Genomic DNA, 19,673 nt, shown 5'->3' with positions numbered 1-19,673 from the left:
CGTCCAAATGCCATTGCCGGCCAAGCTGGTGGCTGGCACTAGCAGGGAATTAATCCAGAAACGGGACCAGTGTGGGGAATCTGTCCAGAACAGGAAAATTTCCGTCTCCTTCCCTGTCTGCTGGTGGAATTCTTTGCGTTTTATTTAAAATGAATGAAACTACTTTTTCGGTCATAGTTAGGAACCTCCCCCAGTAAAACAGGTCCGATTTCCGAGCTGTCGCGCTCCGTCCCTATCCTGGTTGCGCCGTCCGCTCCCAGCGCTCGCTGTGGGGATTGAGGAGAAACGTGACGTTCGCCGTGTGCGCGGAGGAGCGGGGCGGCCCTGCCTGAGCTCGGTGCCGGGGGCACAGCCTTCTCTCGAGGAGACACTGTTCACGTCGCAGCCCTCTCGGGGCACCCGTCAAGTTTCCCTGGGCCCTATGTGCTGCTGAGTCGCGTTGACGTAGGAGAAGAAGGAGCGCCGAGACAGGAGAAGTCGGCAAGTCTCCCACTCTGCATCGCGCTCTCGGTGTTGGAGAGCTGATGGTTGGGCCGTCTCTACCGGATTGACTCAACCGGCACCGAAAAAAACCCAAAAAAACAAAAACCCCGGTGCTGCTCCCATCTTTCCCCTCTCCTTTTCCGTAGCAGAGAAACTCCCCCGTAATTTATCCGCCTGGGTTCCAGCAGCGAGGTGCTCGGGACACCTCTGCTTAGGTCCCGGCGTTTGAAGGTTCTTCTTTCTGAACCAGCATAAAATAAACCCTAAACGTGACGTTTTCAGAAGGGTAATGTTATGAATTAGCTCGGTTGCCTTTTTTTTTTTTTTTTTTTGCCTTTTATTACTTGCTATTTATTTTACATTTGCCCTATAAAGGCGCTTAGAAGCTCTGCAAAGAAAGGAAATCTTGGCTTTTTCGCGGAGGACAGCTCCGCGAGGTAACGCGGCCTTTTCGCTTGATCAGAAGCAAAAGGAACGGAGCACGTGGACTGACTGAAAGGACAATGCCCATCCTCTTCCCCTTTAACAGCAGGATGCTACTGATGGTATTGCCTCTGATCTGACTTGACTTCCCAGCTGGTTCCGCCAGCAAGCGTCGTGCCCCAGAGGAGCGAGAACATTGTATAACCTGTTCTGCCAGCAGAGGCTTCTCTCCAGTGAGACCGGACCCTGCATTGGTTCTGAAAGGAGAATTACAGAACAATGGTTGGCCCTCCCTTCTATGCCCAGGAAAAAAAAAAAAAAAAAAAACGTCCCTAGGGGAATGGGAGAAGGAAAAAAAACAAAACCAAAAAAACCAAAAAAAACCCCAAACCAAAAAACAACAAACCAACCAAAAACACAAAAAAAAACCCCCCCAGCAGAAAATCAAAGCGCAGCAAACGTCAACTCGCACCGGCAGCGCCCGCCGCCGAGAAAGGAGCTTCTCGCTCCGTGTTTGTGCAGAGGCGTCTGTTTGCGCCGGGTCTCCTGGATGCTCCCAGGGGAGCGTGGTGGCACCGGCCAGCACATAAATAAAGTCCCGCTCCCGCCCGCAAGAATGCTCCGGCCCCAGAGTCTCCTCCCGGTCTGCAGCCAGCGGTGGCTTTGGCCGGGGGCTCAGCAGACGGTCTGAAAGTGCCTGCGATTGCCAAGGCCGGGTGTATGCACAGTTCATGTTGCCTGGAGCCTCGCTGGGAAGGCGGCATTGTCTGCCGCCAGGATCCAGGAAGGGAAGGAGGGGAGCGAGAGCCAGAATTCCTGGGCTCTTCACCCGGCAATAAACCTCACGCAGTCTGGGATGAATCACTTCCATGCTGCTGCTCCTCGTTAATCCCCGCTCGCGAGGCTGTACCTGCCTCTGGGGCAGAGCCAGAGCCCTCCCGCCCGCCGGCGGGGCGGAGAAGAGGGGCTCCCCCCGCTCCTCGGGGGGCACGGGGTCTCCCCAGGAGCGGGACCGTCTCGCTGCCGCCATCACCGCTCTCCGTGAGTCCTCCCTGCCCGGTAAGCGACCCAAAGCCTCCCTTGCTCGCCCACCGGGAAGGATCGTCCCTGCCTCGGCCGATGGCAGAGTTTGGTCGGAAGCCCCCCAGGTTGTAAAGGTCAAATCCTCCGGCTGGTTCAGTACCCGGGACGTTACCGAGGTTCTCTCGAATGCCCTCGGCGGCTACGCTGCGACCGTCGGCGTCCCCGGCCCCTGGGTGAGCATTCCTGCTCTCACAAAGAGCTGAACCAGCCCCCGGGGGTCGAGTCAGCCCCAGATCTGGAAGCTGCTGGGGTTTCTGTGTGGTTGTTCCGCTCCCTTCTCACGCCTGTCTCCACCAGGCAGCCTGCACTCCGCAATCTCCAGCCCTCCGGGCAGCAGCGGAGGCTCCTTTGTGTATATAAAGTTCATTTTCCTCCAGCCCCCACAGTTCTCCTCTTAAGGGATTGGGAAGAGCCTCCTGCTTTAAATGGAAGAAATAAGAATCTGATATTTAACGGGATCCTGTAAATATTTTGTTTAAGCCCGCGGGCTCGGTGCATGGCCATGTGGGTGACCTGGATTCGACTTTACTCCATCCTCGTCTTCCTCCGGCCCGTTGGGACCGGTGCTACGGGAGCAGGTAGCGGGTGCAATCGGCCAAGGAGCCTCCCCAGGGGATTCCCTCTCGCTCCCGGCTGCTGGCGATGGCTTAAAGTGGGAGGAAACTTTCCAATTTGATCATTTAAAGACCGGCTGTCCAAGCAGACGACTTTTCACCGCGGCTGGGGGTGTCCCGGCGGCAGTTCTCCCTCCAGCAGAGGGTCCGGCTGGCGTCGGGAGGTGGGACAACCGCTCGGATGCTCCGCTGAGGGAGGAAGCGGGCAGGATCTGGGGGGACAAGTTCGTCGGGAGGTAGCGGAGGGAGCAGAGGGAGAGGTTTTTCCCCTCCGTCCTTCCCTCTCCCGATCCCCGCAGGGCTGTGGCTGGCTGGCAGCGGAGGGAGCGGAGCGGTCGCCATCGTCTCGGGGAGTGTTTGATTTGTGGCATTCCACAGATCATTAGAGCAGCCGGGAATGTAGGTCAGGGCTGGCGCATCCCCTCGCCAGCCTCCGCTCCCCGTGCGGCAGGAGGAAGGAAAGGTAGCGGCAGGGAGGGAAACCCCAGGGGCTTCGCTTTGCTGCCTGGGCCCCGCGTCCCTCTGTCCCCCGGTTCGGGTGGGCTTTAGAGCACGGATCCTCCGGTCCTGCCGTTGCTCTGCTCCTGGCCGGGCCAGAAACATGGTGGCCCGGCAGCCACCAAGCCCTCGGCCGTGGGACCTGTCCCCGCCATCGCTCACGTCCGCTTCCTTGATTTCACAGGAGCTTTCTTGGGGTTCTCGGTGCCACCCCAGGGGTGGTCGTCCCTTCCCTGCGTTTGTCGCGATTCCTGCAGCCTCCTGGGCGGCTGAGGGAAGGGGAAGAGGCCGAGCTGCCCGCAGGGGTGGGGGTTTTCAGGCAGCACCCTCCTCTTCGGCTTCGTTTTTTCTGCCTTTAAGATAGTTGATGGATTCCAGGTCTGGTAGCGAAGTTGAAAACTTGCGGTGAAGCGATGGCTTCTCCAGTGAGCCGAGATTTCCTGCCGATCCAGGAGACTGGTGTTGGGCTCTCTGTGCCAGGGGATTTTGAGCCTTTAGTGATTCAGAGAGTCAAAATTCGGTGTCTTTGCTTCCTCTGCAGGACTTCAAAAGCACGAGCGGTTTTCCTTTCCCCCTCTGCCTTTGAATCCAGGGAACTAAATGTCTTTTTCTTCAGTCAGTCGCCGCGCAAGGCGGGATGCAGAGCAGTAATCCAGCCCATAACCTCCCGTGATCCGGGTTTGATGTCTGTTCTTGAGTAGTCAACAAAATAAGAAGATGCACCTTTATCGCAAACAAATCACTTAACGCGTCCCATTCTTTCTTTTAGGAGTAAGTCTTGCCTCGGCTGCGCTCCCAGCTTCCTTAACTCCCGAGTTTTATTTCTCCGCTGACTGTGTTTTATCCCTTCCGCCTCCTCGCAGCAAACTCCATCAAGGTGGAGATGTACAGCGATGAGGAAGCCAGCCGGCTGCTGTCACAGGACGACCGGATGCTCGAGAAGGAGGACAGCGTGATCGTGGAGGACTCGCTCTCGGAGCCCCTGGGCTACTGCGACGGGACGGGCCAGGAGCCACACTCCCCCGGGGGCATCCGGTTGCCCAACGGCAAGCTGAAATGTGACATCTGCGGGATGGTGTGCATCGGCCCCAACGTGCTGATGGTGCACAAGCGCAGCCACACCGGTGAGTGGCAGCCCCGAGGCCGGCGCTGCTGCCGGGGCAGGGGCAGGTTGGGCTGGAGGGATGCAAATTTCGGAAGCCGGGTGGCAAGTGCGCATTGGCTGGTGGGCACAGAAGCCACGGGAGATGGGTGTCGGGTCCCAGCTGCTGACCTTGGTGGTGGTGGCCAGGAGGTGCCAGTGAGGAAAGGCCCAGGGGAGTGTGCCTAACTGGTCTTTCCTTGTCACCATCCAAGCGCCAGCAGCGGGTCCGTCGCTCCCCAGGCTGGAGGTCACATCCAGAGCGCGGCGTTCGGTATTTAACCCGGGGCTTTCCTCCTCCGACGCGCTCAGCGCTGCTGAGCCCCTGAATGCTTCTGGGTCTCCCGGGCTGTCGAAGCGAGAGCCGCTCCTCTGCAAACCTAGAAAATGCTTTTCATGGGGGGGTTTTCACCCGCTGCTCCGCTTTCGCAGGAGAAAGGCCCTTCCACTGCAACCAGTGCGGAGCCTCCTTCACCCAGAAGGGAAACCTCCTGCGCCACATCAAACTGCACTCCGGCGAGAAGCCCTTCAAATGTCCCTTCTGCAACTACGCCTGCCGCAGGAGGGACGCGCTGACCGGCCACCTGCGGACACACTCCGGTGGGTAGCTCCGGCCGGCTGGGACGGGAGGAGGCGGCAGGGAGGGGGACACACGGTGACGGTACAAAACCAGGGGATGGAGCTCAGCTTCCCAAAGCCCCGACCTCGAGCTCTGAGCCCACGGCACCCAAACTTGCTCTTGTTTCGGCTCCCCACTTGCCGCCCTCGCGACAGCGCAGAGTGCGTGGCGGCATCTGGTTAACGCTCGGGGAGTTCCGCTGACCTGCGGCGCCCGCGGGGGTGGCTTTGTGCCGCTGTTTTCCAGTCATTCCTGGGGGTTATTGCATCTCTTTCTTACAAAGATAAATGTTTAATAGATTTTATTGAGTCAAGATAGGTCCCACCCTTGGGTGTGCCCTGCCCCAGCGAAAAACGAGCACCGAGGGGTTTTGTTTGCGTGTTGTTTTGACATTGTCCTTTTTAAATACGACATTTGAGATGTGGTTTTTCACCCTCCGGTTCCGTGATGTAAGAGCTGGCAGGGGCCAGGGGTGGGGGGTGAAGAAACGCCAGCCTGGCCCCCCACCCCCGCCCCGGCTTGGTGAGGGTTTGCCCTTGATTTGCGTCCGCTGGCGCGTCTCTGCGCTGCTGACGGGGCTTTTAAAGTTCACGCAGACGGCGTTGAACACCTGTGACTCGAACCTTTCGGGCGCCGCGGGGAAATGGGCGTCGCGTCTTCCTGGAAGCAAGAAGCCTGGCCCCTGAAGAGCCTGTTCTCATCGCAGCCTTGCCCAGAGCCCACAGACCTGCTCCCCCCTCGCAGCCTGGCCCGAGACCCCCCCCCTTTTCTTTAGGTTTCTGCCCTTCTCAGCGGGAGGGTGCGACGCTCCGGGTTGAAGCTGCCATCTTGCTGTGGGCTAATCTTCCCTCTTGGCTCTTTCTTTCGGAGTTTGTCCTCTCCCCCATTCCCCCCGCCCCGCACGCACATCTGTGACTTTCTGGGAGATGCCGGAGGGGAATCCGGGTGCTTTGACCCCCGGAATGAGGTGCCAAGCCCGGAACGGGGCTGTTGGATCGGGGGCTTGCAGGAGCTTTCCATCTATGGCTGGGAGGTTAGAAAGGATGATCTTTAAGGTCCCTTCTAACCCGAACCGTTCTGTGATTCTATGGTGTCGTCTCTGGCCATCCCCGCTGCCACGGGACAAAGCTGCTTCTCGGTGTAAAACTTTTTGGGTCTCTTGTCTGGTTCTGCAGCCTGGCCAGAGTGCGGCAGCAGGTGGCGTTTCCGACACCGAGATGGTCGGAAAGAGGAGGTGAGGTTAGTGGCCTTGGGCTTTGCCCGTTAATGGGGAGAAACGGCAAAGAAATCCTTTCCTCGTGTTCTTGCCTTATCTCTGAGGGGGGGGAAGAAAGCAAGGCGGCAGTAGTTGGGGGCAAAAACCCAAGTGTCATTAACCCTAGAGAGCAAAGAGTGCGTGTGTCTCCTCCCGCCCCGCTCGGAGGGTGAGGAACGCCAGGCTCCGGTGACAGCCCGGCTCCCCACCAAGCACCGAATCGCCGCAGTAGCACCGAATCGCCGCAGCAGCTTCTCGGACCGACTGAGCCGGGGCCGCTCCGCCTCGAACGCCTTCAACTCTGCCGACGAGTCCTTCCGTCTGGAGAGCTCAGCATCATCCCTCGTCCTCCCCTCCGCTCGAGCGGCGGCAGCTCCATCTTGGGCAGCGCTGCGGCGGCTCGGGGAAGGGTTTCAGCGCAACGGAGCTTTGGCATCCGTCCGCCGCAAGCTCGTGGTGCCCCGGCGATGGGCTCCGAAGCTGAGCGGCTCCGTTCTTCCCTTTGTTTAAACCCTCCCCGTCCCCACTGTGTCGGGGTGGGGGGTTTTGGGACGGTACGTGGCTGGAACCCCGACACGCTGGCAGCAGAGAATCGTGCGGGTGGACGCGCAGACCCGAAACCGGGGTTCCCGCGGCTGGCGAGACCCTGCTCCGAGCCCGCGGGGGCTTTCTCCCAATTCACGTGCTTCAGGGCACCCCGAACCGTCCAGACCCAGAGGTGCGGGGTCATTTCTGGACCCCTCGCTCGTGTCTCCTCTTGCGGGTCGAGATGCCCCTCTCGGGCTGTTCCTGTTGGCCACGTTCCTCCTCGCTGAGCCTCCGGAGGTGGGTCCTTGGCCGTGCCGATGTTTTCCCCGCTGCCAGGCATGGCAAGGGTCGCCTTGAGCCCTGCAATCAAGAGACACAGAAATGGGGCAAGTCCTCACAACATATCAAACAAAAATTAGTCTTTATGGGAGCTAATTACTAAGAAAACCTTCGTTTAATGTGGATTTCACAGGCGAAAGTCTGGCGGTTACCCTGCCTGGGTGGAAGGCAGCGGGGCTTGGCTTTCCCTCCCTCTGCCTTAACTAGAGGCCTGCGCGTTTCATGCCGTCCCCATGAGGGACAGCGAGCTTTCATCTCGGAAGATGTGCTGTCCAAAAAAGTGAGGTATTTAAAATCCAGATCAAACACTCTGCCTTGCTCTGAAATAGATCAGAAGCTGCAGCCCCCACCCGGGACGGCCCAGACGTGCTGCCCGTCCCCCGAGACCTCCCTCCCTTTCAGTCCTCGCCGCTTCGCAGCCTGGTAAATAAACGAACCTGGAGCTCGTCTTCGGAGGGAGCCCTTCTGTTTGTTGTACTTGGTCAGAAGAAACTTCTCCTGGCGGGGCCCGACGGCGAGGAGAGCGTCCCCCTTTGCTCGCGGTGTGGGTATTCCGTGGGGTGAAGAACTTCCAGGGTCCCAACCAGAGCTGGCTGCCCTCTGGAAACCTCTCGCTCGCGTTAGGCGACAGATGGAGCCACGACAGAGCATGTGTCGGTGGGTAAACGATGTTTTCAAAGGATGGACTAAGGAGTAAAAGGAAAAACGGGCTCAGCACGGAGCCTCCCTCCTTGTCCTGCGGCCACCGTAAAGCCCGGGAGCTCCGAGGGGGAGCCCAGCGCGGAGCTCACAAACCCCAGAGCCCCCAAAGGTGGGCTGAGACGGGGAAGGGGAAGGCCGGAGCCTGAGAAAATAATAACTTCAGGGTATCCACGCGGAGCTTCCCGGCTCGGAAAGCCGTCCGCCATCCCAGCGCTGCCGTCAGGGGAGCTCAGCGAAGCGCAGGCGCGCGCAGGGGTTTGGGTTGTTGTTTTATTTAGGAGGAACGAAACTGAGCCGTCCGAGGAGCTCTTTTAACTTTAAAAGCTGTGCAAGTGATGGAGATTAATGAGACGTAATGGAATTTGGAGCCCAGGCTTTCCCATCTTAAATTGCTAGATTTGAGGGGCGAATTCCTAACGCGCGTTTTTGGGTTCGGACTCGGAGGCTAGTGGCATCCTCGGCTCCCTCGGGACTGGAGTAAACCAATATTCAGCTGCTCGGCGACAATGCCGCCGCCTGGGGAGGGCCGGGAGGAGAGATTTGCGCTTGTCGTCGCCTTCGCGGGATTGATTTCTAACCCGCAGCTTCGCTGGTGAAATCCACGGTGGCTCCTGGGCTCCCGGATCCGCCTGTGGCTTGGCTGAGCCGCCGGGCTGGGACCGGGCGAGGGCACGACGGCGCGTGTGGACGCGGCCGCTCTCCCCCCCCCAATCCCCAATTTTCTGGGGGCTCTGCGGCAGTGTTTGGGCAGGATCCGGTACTTTGAAGGTGTCGCGGGAGAAGGTTCTGGCCCCGGCCACAGAGCAAAACACTTCACGTGAACCCCGCCGTCGGAGCCGGGGCGGGGGGTAAATGTTGAATTCACCTACAGCTTGAAAATGCGTTGTTGTTTTTTTTTAAAACAAAAAGAAAAAAAACCCAACCAGTTAAAGGTTAAACCACAAGCTGAAAAAAAGAAAAAAAAAAAGAAAAAAAAAACCCCCGAAACAACCCCGTAAATCTGACAGGAACAGAAAGAGCCGGGTCCAGGCGGGTCTCGGCGGCTCCTGCCGGAGACGGGGCGAGCATGGCACAGGCTGCCCTGTGTCCCTGCCAGCGCGGGGTGGGGGGGTTGGGGGGGACAGGCTCCGTATTCCAGCAAAACCAGACGATTTTGGGACACTAAGACCAGCCCGGGAGGGAAGGGCTCCTCTGGGCTGCCACCGTCGCTGGCTCTCGCCTGGTGGACGACGTCCTCCTCCCCAGCGTGAAGCTCTGGTGCTTCAGGAGGGAGAAGGGGCCGCGTTCTCCATCCCGGGGGTGTGCCGGGCCGGGGGCTGCAGAGCCCACCCCCCCATCTCCTCAGCTCCCCTGGAATTGAACCACGGAATCATGGAATGGTTTGGGACCTCAAAGCCCAGCCAGTCCCACCCCCTGCGCTGGGCATGGACCCCCTTCCCCCACCAGACCAGGTTGCTTAAAGCCCCTTCCAACCTGGTCTTGCCTTTTTTTTTTCCCCGTTAGCATCTTCTTGCCTAACGAGCTGCCTCCCCGAAACGCGTCTAACCCCTGCGGCCGCGGGTCCCTTGGAGCCTGCATCCCTTTTCCCCCTCCCCAGACTATTTAATGGGATGGGGACGGCCTTGCCCTTTCCCCCGTGCCCGAAGGAACATGGGCTGCTCTGCCGCACCGCTCTGGGTAATTATACCTAATTAGCGATCACCCCCCCACACCCTCGTAGCGAGCGGCACGAAACCCCCGCGTCAGCGTTTCCCCCATCCCTGCGCGGGCGATGGAAAGCGCGACGGGGGCTCTGAGGTACCGTCCCGTCCCGTCCCCCCCCGGGGAGGGGTGGTGGTTTCTGGCTGTAAATCGTCTGCTGGTTAAAACGTACAGATAACGATGTGGTGAGGAGCACCCCCAGTGTCCCCCCCCCCCCCCCCAGCGTCCGGTGGTCCCCCGGCGTCTGGTGGTCGCCGGCCAGCAAGGCTGAACGCCGGCCCTTGGGTGGCTTCGCTGCTTTTCAGTCAGAAGTGAGAAAATTGGGAAAATCGGGGTAAAAATGTGTCTGGCGAGCATTTTATCGTGCATCTTGGTGGGAGGGGGGGTGGGGGTGGGGGGGTGCACCCTCCGCGCAGCGGCTGAGCCACCCAGCCCTCGGAACGGAAAGTGAAGAAATGCTTAGAAATATTTTAAAAGCTGGAGGGGGGTGGGGGGTGGGGGTGTGTGTGTCCAGCTGCCCCCCTTGAATATTGCCTTTGCCGTCGGGGCTCGCAGCGGGGGGCTTTACCCGGGGGCGCGTGACGCGTGTAACCCCCGTCGCTGGCGTCCTGGGGGCAGAGCGTAGGGAAAAGCCAGCTCTGAGGCGCTGGGGTGGAGATATCTGGCCGAATAACGCTCGATTTTCCCAGCTCCCCGTCTGTTGACGAGCACCCAGCCCTTCTCCCGCGCCTCTCCGGCAGGGAGCGGCAGCCGAGGGGGGCGAAGGGAGCCGCCGGCCGCGTGCGGTGGCCGTGCTGGGCTGGATGGCGGCCAGGAGGAAGGCTGAGAGCCCCGCGTCGTCGTGGCTCTTGCTCCCGCGGCCGGCGCGGTGGGCTGACGGCGAGGGGGTCGCTGCCCTGCCGCCACGCTCCCTCCTGGGCCCGTTCCTGCCCCTTTTCTCTCCCGTTGACTCGCGTCCAGCCCTTTCCCGGGCTCTCGAGGGCACGACGGCTGTTTTTAACGGCGGGGCTCTGGTTTGCTTCTTTCGCAGTCTCCTCCCCCACCGTCGGCAAGCCCTACAAGTGCAACTACTGCGGCCGGAGCTACAAGCAGCAGAGCACGCTGGAGGAGCACAAGGAGCGGTGCCACAACTACCTGCAGAGTCTCAACACTGAACCGCAGTCGCTGGCCGGCCAGCAAGGTCAGTGCCGCCCCGACGCCGCAGCCCCGGCTCCGGGGACAACCACGAAGCGGGGGCCCGGCAGGGTGGGAATCGGGGGCACGGGCTTCGCTTGCCAGCCCCGTCTCGGGCTGACGGCGTCAAGCTTCGGGGACGCTCTTCCCGTTGGGAAAAGGGCTGGGGGTGGGGGATAATGCTGCGTGAGCCCCGGAGCTCCCGGTGCCCCGGCGATGGGGGGGATGAAAGGTGCTTGTGCGTGTGCCTCGGGTGATGCCGCAAACCTCTGCAAGTGCAAAGTGTCACCTCCCTGCTTCCTCCCCTCGCCACCGGCTGAATTCCGAAGCCCGTCCCCCCCTGCCCCCACCATGAACCGAACCCCCCCCCTCGGCCCATATTTCTAGTGCGAGAACTGCCAAGAGCGTTTTCCATAAGTAACAGAACTCGGCTACGTGCCGTGATGTAGGGGACTTACCCCTCCGGGTGTCCAACACGGGCACCGCCTGCCTCGGAAGCACCTTCTGGCTCCTCCTCGGAGCCTGCAGCTGGACAGACTCCCCCCCAGCCCCGGCTTCGCAAAGAACCAAAACCGGAGCCATCCTGGCTCCTCACCCCTCCCGGAGCCGGACCTCGTCCCCCCAGAGCCCCCCAGTGCTTATGGCGAGGGTCATCGCTTGGGGCTGCCCGGATTTTACCCGGCTGATCCGTAACGTACGGGGCAGGGAATGGCGGAACCGCCCTCGCCTCTCCCCTCCGGGAACGGGGTTGAGAGCCGGCAGGAAAAGCCAGGGCACTTCCATCCATTGAAGCCGGCTCCTCTTCCCCAAAGCGGCAGGAGCAGGCCCAGCTCGATGAAGAAGGGAGGCGGACCGGCTGCCGGCGCTCCCCCGCGACCGCCTCGCCGACGGGGTAAGCTCTGGGCCTGGAGCAGGTAGCCCGGGAGCCTTCCCGCAGGTCCGTCCCGGCTAGCAGAGGGCAGGAGAGGTTTGCCTCGAGTCTCCGGCCTTGGGGGGCGCAGCGTCCCCATCCCGCTCGCCCCCTCCCGCGGTTGCCGGCTGATCCGGGTTTCCCTTGTCTTGCCAGGTGACGAGATGCGAGACCTGGAGATAGTGCCGGATTCTCTGCTTCACCCCTCGTCCGACCGGCCGACGTTTATCGACCGGCTGGCCAACAGCCTCACCAAACGGAAACGCTCCACACCTCAGAAATTCGTGGGTAAGGGGATTTCCCTCCCCCCCGCCCCGGCTTCCCGGGCAGAGAGGAGGGAGAGGGGGGAGCCAAGGTCCCTCGCACCCCGGGAGCGGAGACTCTGCACTTGGGCAAGCGGCTGCTGTTCGTGTGGCACCTTTCATCCCCCCTCCCCGGGCTGGGACGGGGCCGATCTGGCGCGCGGTGCTGGGCTGGGGGGGACACAGGTGACATTTTGGGACGGGGTGGGGGGGGAGGTGTGGTGTGTTTGCACCCCAAAACCAAGGCTGGCCGCGCTGACGCCGCCCTCCTTCCCGGCAGGGGAGAAGCAGATGCGATTCACCCTCTCGGATCTCCCCTTCGACGTGAATTCCGGCTTCGAGAAGGACGTGGAGATGGTCTCTGCCCACCACCCCCTCGACCCCTCCTACGGCGGCTCCCTCTCCCTGATGGGGGGGGAGCACCTTCGCCCCCTCCGCCTCCCCCCCACAAACTGCATCTCGGAGGTCACCCCCGTCATCAGCTCCGTCTACACCCAGATCCAGCCCCTGCCGGGCCGGTTGGAGATGCCGGGAGGTCGGGAAGCTGCCGAAGGGCACGAGGACGTGGCGGACGCGGTACAGGTGGTTTACCGGAGCCGAGAACCCACGTCTCCCGCCAACGGCTGCCAAGATTCCACGGACACCGAGAGCAACCACGAAGAGCGGAGCTCGCAGCTGCCGGCGGGGACCTGCGCCAGCAGCCGCCAGAGCCCGGCTTACGCCAAAGAGGATCCCAAAGCGCCGGAGGGACCCCCGGCCGCCCGCGTCACCCCCAGCTCCGCCAAAGACGCCCTGCGGGTGGTCAACGAGGAGGGGGAGCAGATCAGGGCCTTCAAGTGCGAGCACTGCCGCATCCTCTTCCTCGACCACGTCATGTTCACCATCCACATGGGCTGCCACGGCTTCAGAGACCCTTTCGAATGCAACATCTGTGGCTACCACAGCCAGGACCGGTACGAGTTCTCCTCCCACATCGTGAGGGGCGAGCATAAAATCGGCTAAAATATCCCCCCCCCCCTCCCCCAACAACACCCCGTATCCCCCCCCCTCCTCCCCAAATCCATCCCCGTCCCCCTTTCCTCTGCCTCCAGCTCGGCCCCTCTCCATCCATCCCCCCTTCCCAGCCCCCCCGGCCTTTTAGGGCACGGAACTGTTGGGGTTTGGTTTTGTTTTTGGTTTTTTGGGGTTTTTTTGGGGTTTTTTTGGTTTTTTTTTTCTTTTCCTTTTATACGCCTTTGCACTGACTTTTGGCTACAAAAATATTTAAAAAAAAATAAAAAAGAAAAACAGCGATAACTAAAAAACAAAACCAAAAAAAAAACCAACAAAAAAAAAACAACAAAACAAAACAAACACAAAACCAAACACAAAACCAACCGCCCCCCCACCCCACCCCACCAGGAGGAGGTGGGGATGGGGGGCAGGGGGGGAAGCTCTTAACAATTTGCCTTTTTATAAATGGAGTTATTTAAATATTAACGGACTTTTTTTGTGCTTCCCGCTGCCCCCCCCCCCACCTCCCTCCGTTATTTATTAAGCTGCTTAGTTTCTCTTTTTATAACTCTTTCCCCCCTCCCCTTCCCCCCCCCCCCCCCATTCCCCGAAGTCTCACTTGAATTTTTGAGGCTGTTTTTCCCCCCCCCCCTTTTTTCTCTCCCCCTCCCCAACCCGGGTCCCGGTTTCGGGGCCCTTTCCTTGGTGCGAGCCCGGTGTTGCCCCTCCCCGCTCCGGGCACAGCGAACCTCAGATTAGGTGCTAAACCCCCCCACACACCCCCCCCCCCGGCGACCCCCCCCCGCCCCGACTCTGGGACCCCCCCCCCGCCTCCACTGCCCGCCTTGGGGGGGCTGCTGCGCCCTGAGCTTTAATGAGTCCAAACCCACGGAGCGTGAAGCAGGGACCCCCCCCACCCCGGGGTTGTGCCGTGGGGTTTGAAGCCCCCCCGCCCCTCCCCCAGCCCCATACCTCCGGCGGGGTGGGGGGGGCCGGGGGGGTCCCTGTCTCTCCCCTTCAAAGAAGGAAACGGGGTCTCCTCTTCCTCCTCCTCTTCCTCGGCACAGGCCAGTATCTCCAGCCCGCGCTGCTGCAGGGGCTGCTCCCCCCGTGCCCCCCCCCCGGCTATGGGGGACGCCGGACCCCCGGCCTGCCCCCCCCCCCGCCCTCTCTCCCTCGACCTCCAGAGCCTTCCCTCTGGCGTTCCCGGGGGATCGGAGGGCTCCCCCCGTGCTCCCGCAGCCAACCCCCCCCCGCAACAGCAGGACCCCCGGGGGAGTCTCGGGGGGGGGTCCGATGAGGGGTGGGAGGTTGGGGGTGTCATCTCCTGCCCCCCCCTCTCCCCCCGGGATGGGCTCCGGGGGCAGATCGCCGGGAGCCGGATGGTTTTTGGGAGCGAGACGCTGAGAGAGGGGGGTCCAGAGTTGGTGTGTTGTGTCCCCCCCCCCTGCCCCGGGACAGGGACCCCCCCCCCATGGGACAGTGTCCCCTGGCCAAAGTGACATAGCGGGGCCGGGGGGGGTGGCGCAGCCGATATAACCAAAAATAAAGTGGGGGCTGCAGGGGAAGCGGCCGCCCCCCCTGGTGCTGCCGCAGCAGCCGGGACCCCCAGGGCAGCCCCCCCCCCCCCCAGCCTGGGTGGGGGGGACCCCGTTTTTCCCTCCCCCCCCCACCTTCTTCCTCCTCCAGGCCCAGGATGCATAAACTCCCCCCCCTCGGACGCAGCCCCCCCCGCCCAGGGGGGGCTCCTGAGGACGAAACCAAAGTTGTTCCTTTTCTACGGACACACGTGAACACACACAAAACCACCTCACGTGGGGGGGCCACCCGCTGCCCTCCCCCACCTCCGACCCCCCCATTCCCCCCCCCCCCAGCTTTTTCTTTATCATTATATAGAAATTTTTTTTTTTTCCCCTCCTTTTCTCGCTTTTCCCGGTGCTGGGGGCTGCGTGGCCAGAGGGGACGGGCGACCTTCCCCCCCTCGCCCCCCCCCCGCCCCCGCCCAGCACCGAAACCAACCCAAAAAAGGGGTTTTTACAAAGCGAGTGGAAACTGGGCGGTTTCTGCCCCCTTTTTGGGTTGGTTTTTTTGTGTTTTTTTTCCCCCCTTTCCCTTCTTTTTTTTTTTTTTCTTCTTTTTCCCCGAAAAGAATCTAAAACCGTGGGATTTTTGTAAAAACAAAAAAACTCCAGGTCGCTTTACTCCTGTAAATATCTATATTTTTTAATCAGATGGATGAAGAACAAACGAGGATGTGCAATACCCTGCCCCAAGCCCCCCCCCCAACTCCTTCCCCCCCCACCTCCTCGGTGCGCCCCCCCTCCCCCCCCCCAGCATCCCCAGAACCTCTCCGGCTTTATCCCTTTCTAAGGAATTTTCATTTGTCGAGCGTTCATGGATTCTTCGCTGTCGTATTGGGTTTGCCCTTTTTTGTCAGGTTAGACTCGCTTTTGGATAAAAAAAAATAACAGCCCCCGACCCCCCCCCCCCGACCCCTTGTCCTGTCCTGTCCCCCCCCTCCCCCCCAGTGACCGCAGGAGCTTTTGTATCTGTAAAATATTGTAATTACCTATTTGTGTAACGAGATCTACTACTGTAAGTTTTGTACTGTACTGGCTGAAGGTCTGTTATAAATAAACCGGAGTAATTTAACGCCTTTCCCCCCCCCCATCCCTGTCCCCGTCCCCCCCCCCCCGCCCCGGCTCCCTTTTTGGGGGAGGGTTCCCTTTGCAGGGGCTGGGGAAGGTGGGGAAGGACCCGCAGTGAGGGTCAGCTTGGGGAGGGGGGGTTGGGAAGAATAGTGGGGGTCCCCCCGCCATGAGCACTGGGGGGTGGGGGGGGCAGGATGGTGGTGGGACCCCCCCCTCTCCAGAGTTAGGGGGGGGATTGGCGGGGAGGGAGAAGGATGCTGGGGATACCCCCAGTGTGTCCCCCCCACCCAACCCCCTCTAGGGCTTTCGGGGTGGGGGGGGAGGACACTTGGGGACCCCCCCAGTAAAGGGTGGGACACTGGGAGTCCCACCATGAGCAGTAGCGGGGGGTCAGGATAAGGGGGGGGACACATAGGACACTGGGGGTCCCCCTCTAGGGCTTTTGAGGGGGGGCAGAGGACACTTGGGGACCCCCCCAATAAGGGGTGGGACACCTGGGATCCCCCACATGAGCACTGCTGGGGGGGGGAGCAGGGTGGTAGGACCCCCCCCAGAGTTGGGAGGGGGGAGCCTGGGGACTCTGGGGACACCCCCAGGGTTTGAGGGGGACACTGGGGGTCCCCTCTAGGGTTTTGGGGGGTTTAAGGACACTTGGGGAACACCCAATAGGGGGTGGGACACCTGGGATCCCCCCCCATGAGCACTGCGGGGGGGCAGGATGGTGGGACACTCCCCCCCATGGTTTGGGGGGGACACTGGGGGTCCCTTCTAGGGCTTTGGGGACACACACACACACCTGGGGACCCCCCAATAAGGGGTGGGGATCCCCACCATGAGCACTGGGGGGGGGCAGGATGATGGGGGGGGACAGGATACTGGGGACCCCCTGGGGCGTGTGGGGTCCCCTCTGTGGGGCGGCTGGGGACACACACACGAGACACTTGGGGACCCCCCATAATGACGGGGACCCCCCGCCTTTCCCCCCTCAGGACTACAACTCCCAGCGTCCCGCGCGGCGCGCGATGACGACACACGCAGCGCGCATCACGCAGCGCGCGTAAATCACTTCACCGCCGCGCGTCGCGCCGATCCCTCCGCCGCGGCGAGGAAAAGTAGTCCCTCCCCCACCGCCCCCGCCGCCGCGCTCCCGCCCGCCCCGGGAACGCCCCCCGACCCCGCCGACCGAGCCGTAGTGGCTCCGTCGGTGGGGTCGGGGGGGTTCCCGGGGCGAGCGGGAGCGCGGCGGCGGCTGTGCTTCCGGGCGGAGGGAGACTATATAAAGGCCGTGGCGCGGTGGCCGGGCCCTCTTTCGCCGTCCCGGCAGCGAGATGGTGAGGGCGGCGTGGCCTGGGGGGGGCACGGGGAGGCCTCAGTGAGGGTCCTGAGAGTACCGGGAGGGTCGTGTGGGGCCTGGGGGGGTTTGTGAGGCAGAGGGAGGCCGTAGGGGCCGGGGGAAGCGGGGATGGTGGCGGGGGGGTGGGCGGGGTGGCGCGGGGAGGCCGCAGGGCCTACATGGGCCTGGGGGAAGCCCCGTGGGGGGTGCTGGGGGAAACGGGCGGGACTTGGGGACCCGTGTGGGGCAGGGGGCGCTGGAAAGTGGGAGGGTCAGAGCTGGGGGGGGGGGAGGTTCGTAGGGGCTTATGGGGGTCGAGGGATGCTGTGGGGAGGCTGGAAGAGGGAAAGGGGGGAGGGAGGGCGAGGGGCGGGGGAGAGAGGCCATAGGGCCTATATGGGGCGGGGGGGGGGGTCTGGGGGGCACAGGGTAGGGCGTGTGGGGCAAGGGATCGATGGGGGGGGGGGAGGTCTGGGGGGCACAGGGTAGGGCGTGTGGGGCAAGGGATCGATGGGGGGGGGGGGGGGGGGGGGGCGAACTGGGAGGGGTCCGTAGGGAATTATGGGGGTCAGGGGGTGCTATGGGGAGGGGGGGTAGCGGGGAGGCCATAGGGCCTATATGGGGCAGGGGGAGCTGGGGGGAGGTTGTGGGGGGCTGGGAGAGGGGGCAGCACGGAAGTATTGGAGTCTGCCAGGGGAGGAGAGGGTGGGGGGGGGCTGGGGTTTATCCTCTCCATCCTCATCCCCCCCCCCCAGACGAAGAAGAGGAGGAACAACGGCCGGGCCAAGAAGGGGCGGGGGCATGTGCAGCCCATCCGCTGCACCAACTGCGCCCGCTGCGTCCCCAAGGACAAGGCCATCAAGAAGTTTGTCATCAGGAACATCGTGGAGGCGGCAGCCGTCAGGGACATCTCGGAGGCCAGCGTCTTCGACTGTAAGGCGGGGGGGGTGGGGGGGGGGATGGATGTCCCGCTAATGTCCCCTGTGTGTCCCCCTCATGTGACCCTTGACCCCGCCCCATGTCTCCAGTCCCCTCAGTGACACCCCTGTGTCCCCCAAATGTCACCCCTGTGCCCCACGAACCCCCTGTGCCCCCCTGTGTCACCCCCCTGTCCCCCAAATGTCCCCCCTATGTCACCGCGACCCCCCTCGTGTCCCCCCCTTGTGTCACCCCGGCCCCCCTGTGTCCCCCTGTGTGTGTTCCCCAGTGACCCCCCCCCGTGTCCCCCAAATGTCTCCCCATGTCCCCTTTGTGTCCCCCCATGTCACCCCGACCCCCCGTGTCCCATGTGCCCCCCCGTGTCACCTTCTGTCCCCCAGATGTCCCCCAAATGTCTCCCCACAACCCCTTTGTGTCACCACCTGTCCCCCAGATGTCCCCCCGTGTCCCCTTTGTGTCACCCCGTCCCCCCCGTGTCGTCCCCCCCGTGTCGTCCCCCCCGTGTCGTCCCCCCCGTGTCGTCCCCCCCGTGTCGTCCCCCCCGTCCCCCAGGTGCCCCCCCGTGCCACCCCCCCGTCCCCCAGGTGCCCCCCCGTACCACCCCCCATCCCCCAAGTGCCCCCCCATGTCCCCTGCGTGTGTCCCCCGTCCCTGCTCCTCCCTCCCTGCCTGGGAGAGGGGGACACCTGTACCCTGAGGGTGTCGCTGACCCCCCCCCGGCGTGGTTTTTGCCCCCCCCCCCAGCCTATGTCTTGCCCAAGCTGTACGTGAAGCTCCATTACTGCGTCAGCTGCGCCATCCACAGCAAGGTGGTGCGGAACCGCTCCCGTGAGGCCCGCAAGGACCGGACCCCCCCGCCGCGCTTCAGACCCGCCGTATGTATTTTTTTTTGGGGGGGGGGGAAGGGAGGGGGCGGGGGGGGGCGCTGGGGGTTCCCCTCCCCCGGATCCCCCTGACCTTCTCTCCTTCCTTCCCCCCACCCCGCAGGGCGCTGCCCCCCGGCCCCCCCCCAAGCCGATGTGAGGAGCCCGACGTGCCCCCCCCCCCCAGCCTTGCGCAGACCGAATAAAGGACCCTGCACCGAGCCCGGCTCCGCGCCTGTGGGGCTGTGGGGGGGGGGTCGCGTCGCTCTGGGGACACAGGGGGTTGTTTGGGGCAACCACGGGGCTCCTGGCCCCCTTCCGGGGGGGGGGATGGGGGGAAGCCGTGTGGAGGTAGGGGGCTGCTGCCTTCCCCCCCCCACCCCCCCCCCCCAAGGAGGTGCCCTGTCTTGCTGGGGGGGCATGTGGGACATCGTGGGGGGCAGACGGATGGATACACCCCCCCCTGCCCCAGAGTGGGTTGGGGGGGGGCTGACCCTGTGCCCCACCGCCCCCCATCCGAAGTTCTGGGGCTGACCCTGGACCACCACCCCCCCCGCGCCTTGTCATCCCCAAACCCGGCAGTGCCGGGGGGGGGGCGGAGCTGTGGGTGCCCCGAATCCTCCGCAGGGCCAGGACCTGCTTGAATTGGGGGTGTCAGTGTTGCCCCCCACCGGTGGGGCCGAGCGTTACTGGGGGGGGGGGGCTGGTCCTTGCCTGGGGGATGTTGGGGGGCTGCGGCAGGGCCTGGCTTTTGCCGGGGGGGGAGCGGGGGGCTGCAATGGGGCCAGACAGCTCCCCACCACCACCCCGTTGTGTTGGGGGGCTGTAATGGGGCCGGGCTTTGCCCTGGGGGGGGGCTGCAGTGGGGTTGGGGGGGCCCAAAAGTGGGGCCAAACTTTAGTGTTTGGGATTTGGGGGGGGCTGCAGTAGGGCCAAAATTTGTCCTGGCATCCTGGGGGGGGGGGGGGGGCGGCACAGGGACTGGTCTGCACCTGGGGGGGCGACAAGGGGGCTGGGGGGGCCACAGAGGAGCTAGACCTTTGCCCGGGGGGGCTCTTTGGGGGGGTGCAGCGGGACCGGGCTGCACCTGATGGTGCTGGGGGTCTGCGATGGGGCCAAACGC

General features: G+C 62.9%; 2 protein-coding genes across 6 annotated transcripts in view; both read left to right on the top strand.

Moving 5' to 3' along the window:
* Window positions 1-13,531, top strand: part of IKZF4 (IKAROS family zinc finger 4) — a 28,253-nt gene extending 14,722 nt beyond the window's left edge. For 3 of the 5 annotated variants that reach the window (XM_074565036.1, XM_074565035.1, XM_074565039.1), the window contains 5 exons: window positions 3,965-4,225; window positions 4,675-4,842; window positions 10,417-10,566; window positions 11,626-11,757; window positions 12,052-13,531. In XM_074565036.1, the coding sequence (XP_074421137.1) occupies window positions 3,965-4,225; window positions 4,675-4,842; window positions 10,417-10,566; window positions 11,626-11,757; window positions 12,052-12,773 (1,433 nt within the window). In that variant the 3' untranslated portion in view covers window positions 12,774-13,531. The remainder of the gene's footprint in view (window positions 1-3,964; window positions 4,226-4,674; window positions 4,843-10,416; window positions 10,567-11,625; window positions 11,758-12,051) is intronic. The other 2 variants (XM_074565038.1, XM_074565037.1) reach the window with 1 other exon arrangement.
* A 2,978-nt stretch (window positions 13,532-16,509) lies between these two features.
* Window positions 16,510-18,771, top strand: RPS26 (ribosomal protein S26). The gene is made up of 4 exons (XM_074565040.1): window positions 16,510-16,746; window positions 17,504-17,681; window positions 18,432-18,562; window positions 18,675-18,771. The coding sequence occupies exons 1-4, from the start codon at window positions 16,744-16,746 to the stop codon at window positions 18,708-18,710; spliced, it is 348 nt and encodes a 115-aa protein (XP_074421141.1). The 5' UTR covers window positions 16,510-16,743; the 3' UTR covers window positions 18,711-18,771.
* The last annotated feature ends 902 nt before the right edge of the window (window positions 18,772-19,673 follow it).

The sequence above is a fragment of the Larus michahellis genome, chromosome 22 (genome assembly GCF_964199755.1).
Source record: "Larus michahellis chromosome 22, bLarMic1.1, whole genome shotgun sequence".
NCBI classification, from domain to species: domain Eukaryota; kingdom Metazoa; phylum Chordata; class Aves; order Charadriiformes; family Laridae; genus Larus; species Larus michahellis.
Note: the sequence above shows the minus strand (reverse complement) of the source record. Positions and strands in the feature narration are given on the sequence as shown.

Excerpts from the sequence above, each read along its gene's own strand:
- RPS26 (XM_074565040.1), top strand. Across the intron at positions 17,682-18,431 it reads GGAGGCCAGCGTCTTCGACT|CCTATGTCTTGCCCAAGCTG; the intron begins GTAAGGCGGGGG and ends CCCCCCCCCCAG. Across the intron at positions 18,563-18,674 it reads CGCCGCGCTTCAGACCCGCC|GGCGCTGCCCCCCGGCCCCC; the intron begins GTATGTATTTTT and ends CCCACCCCGCAG.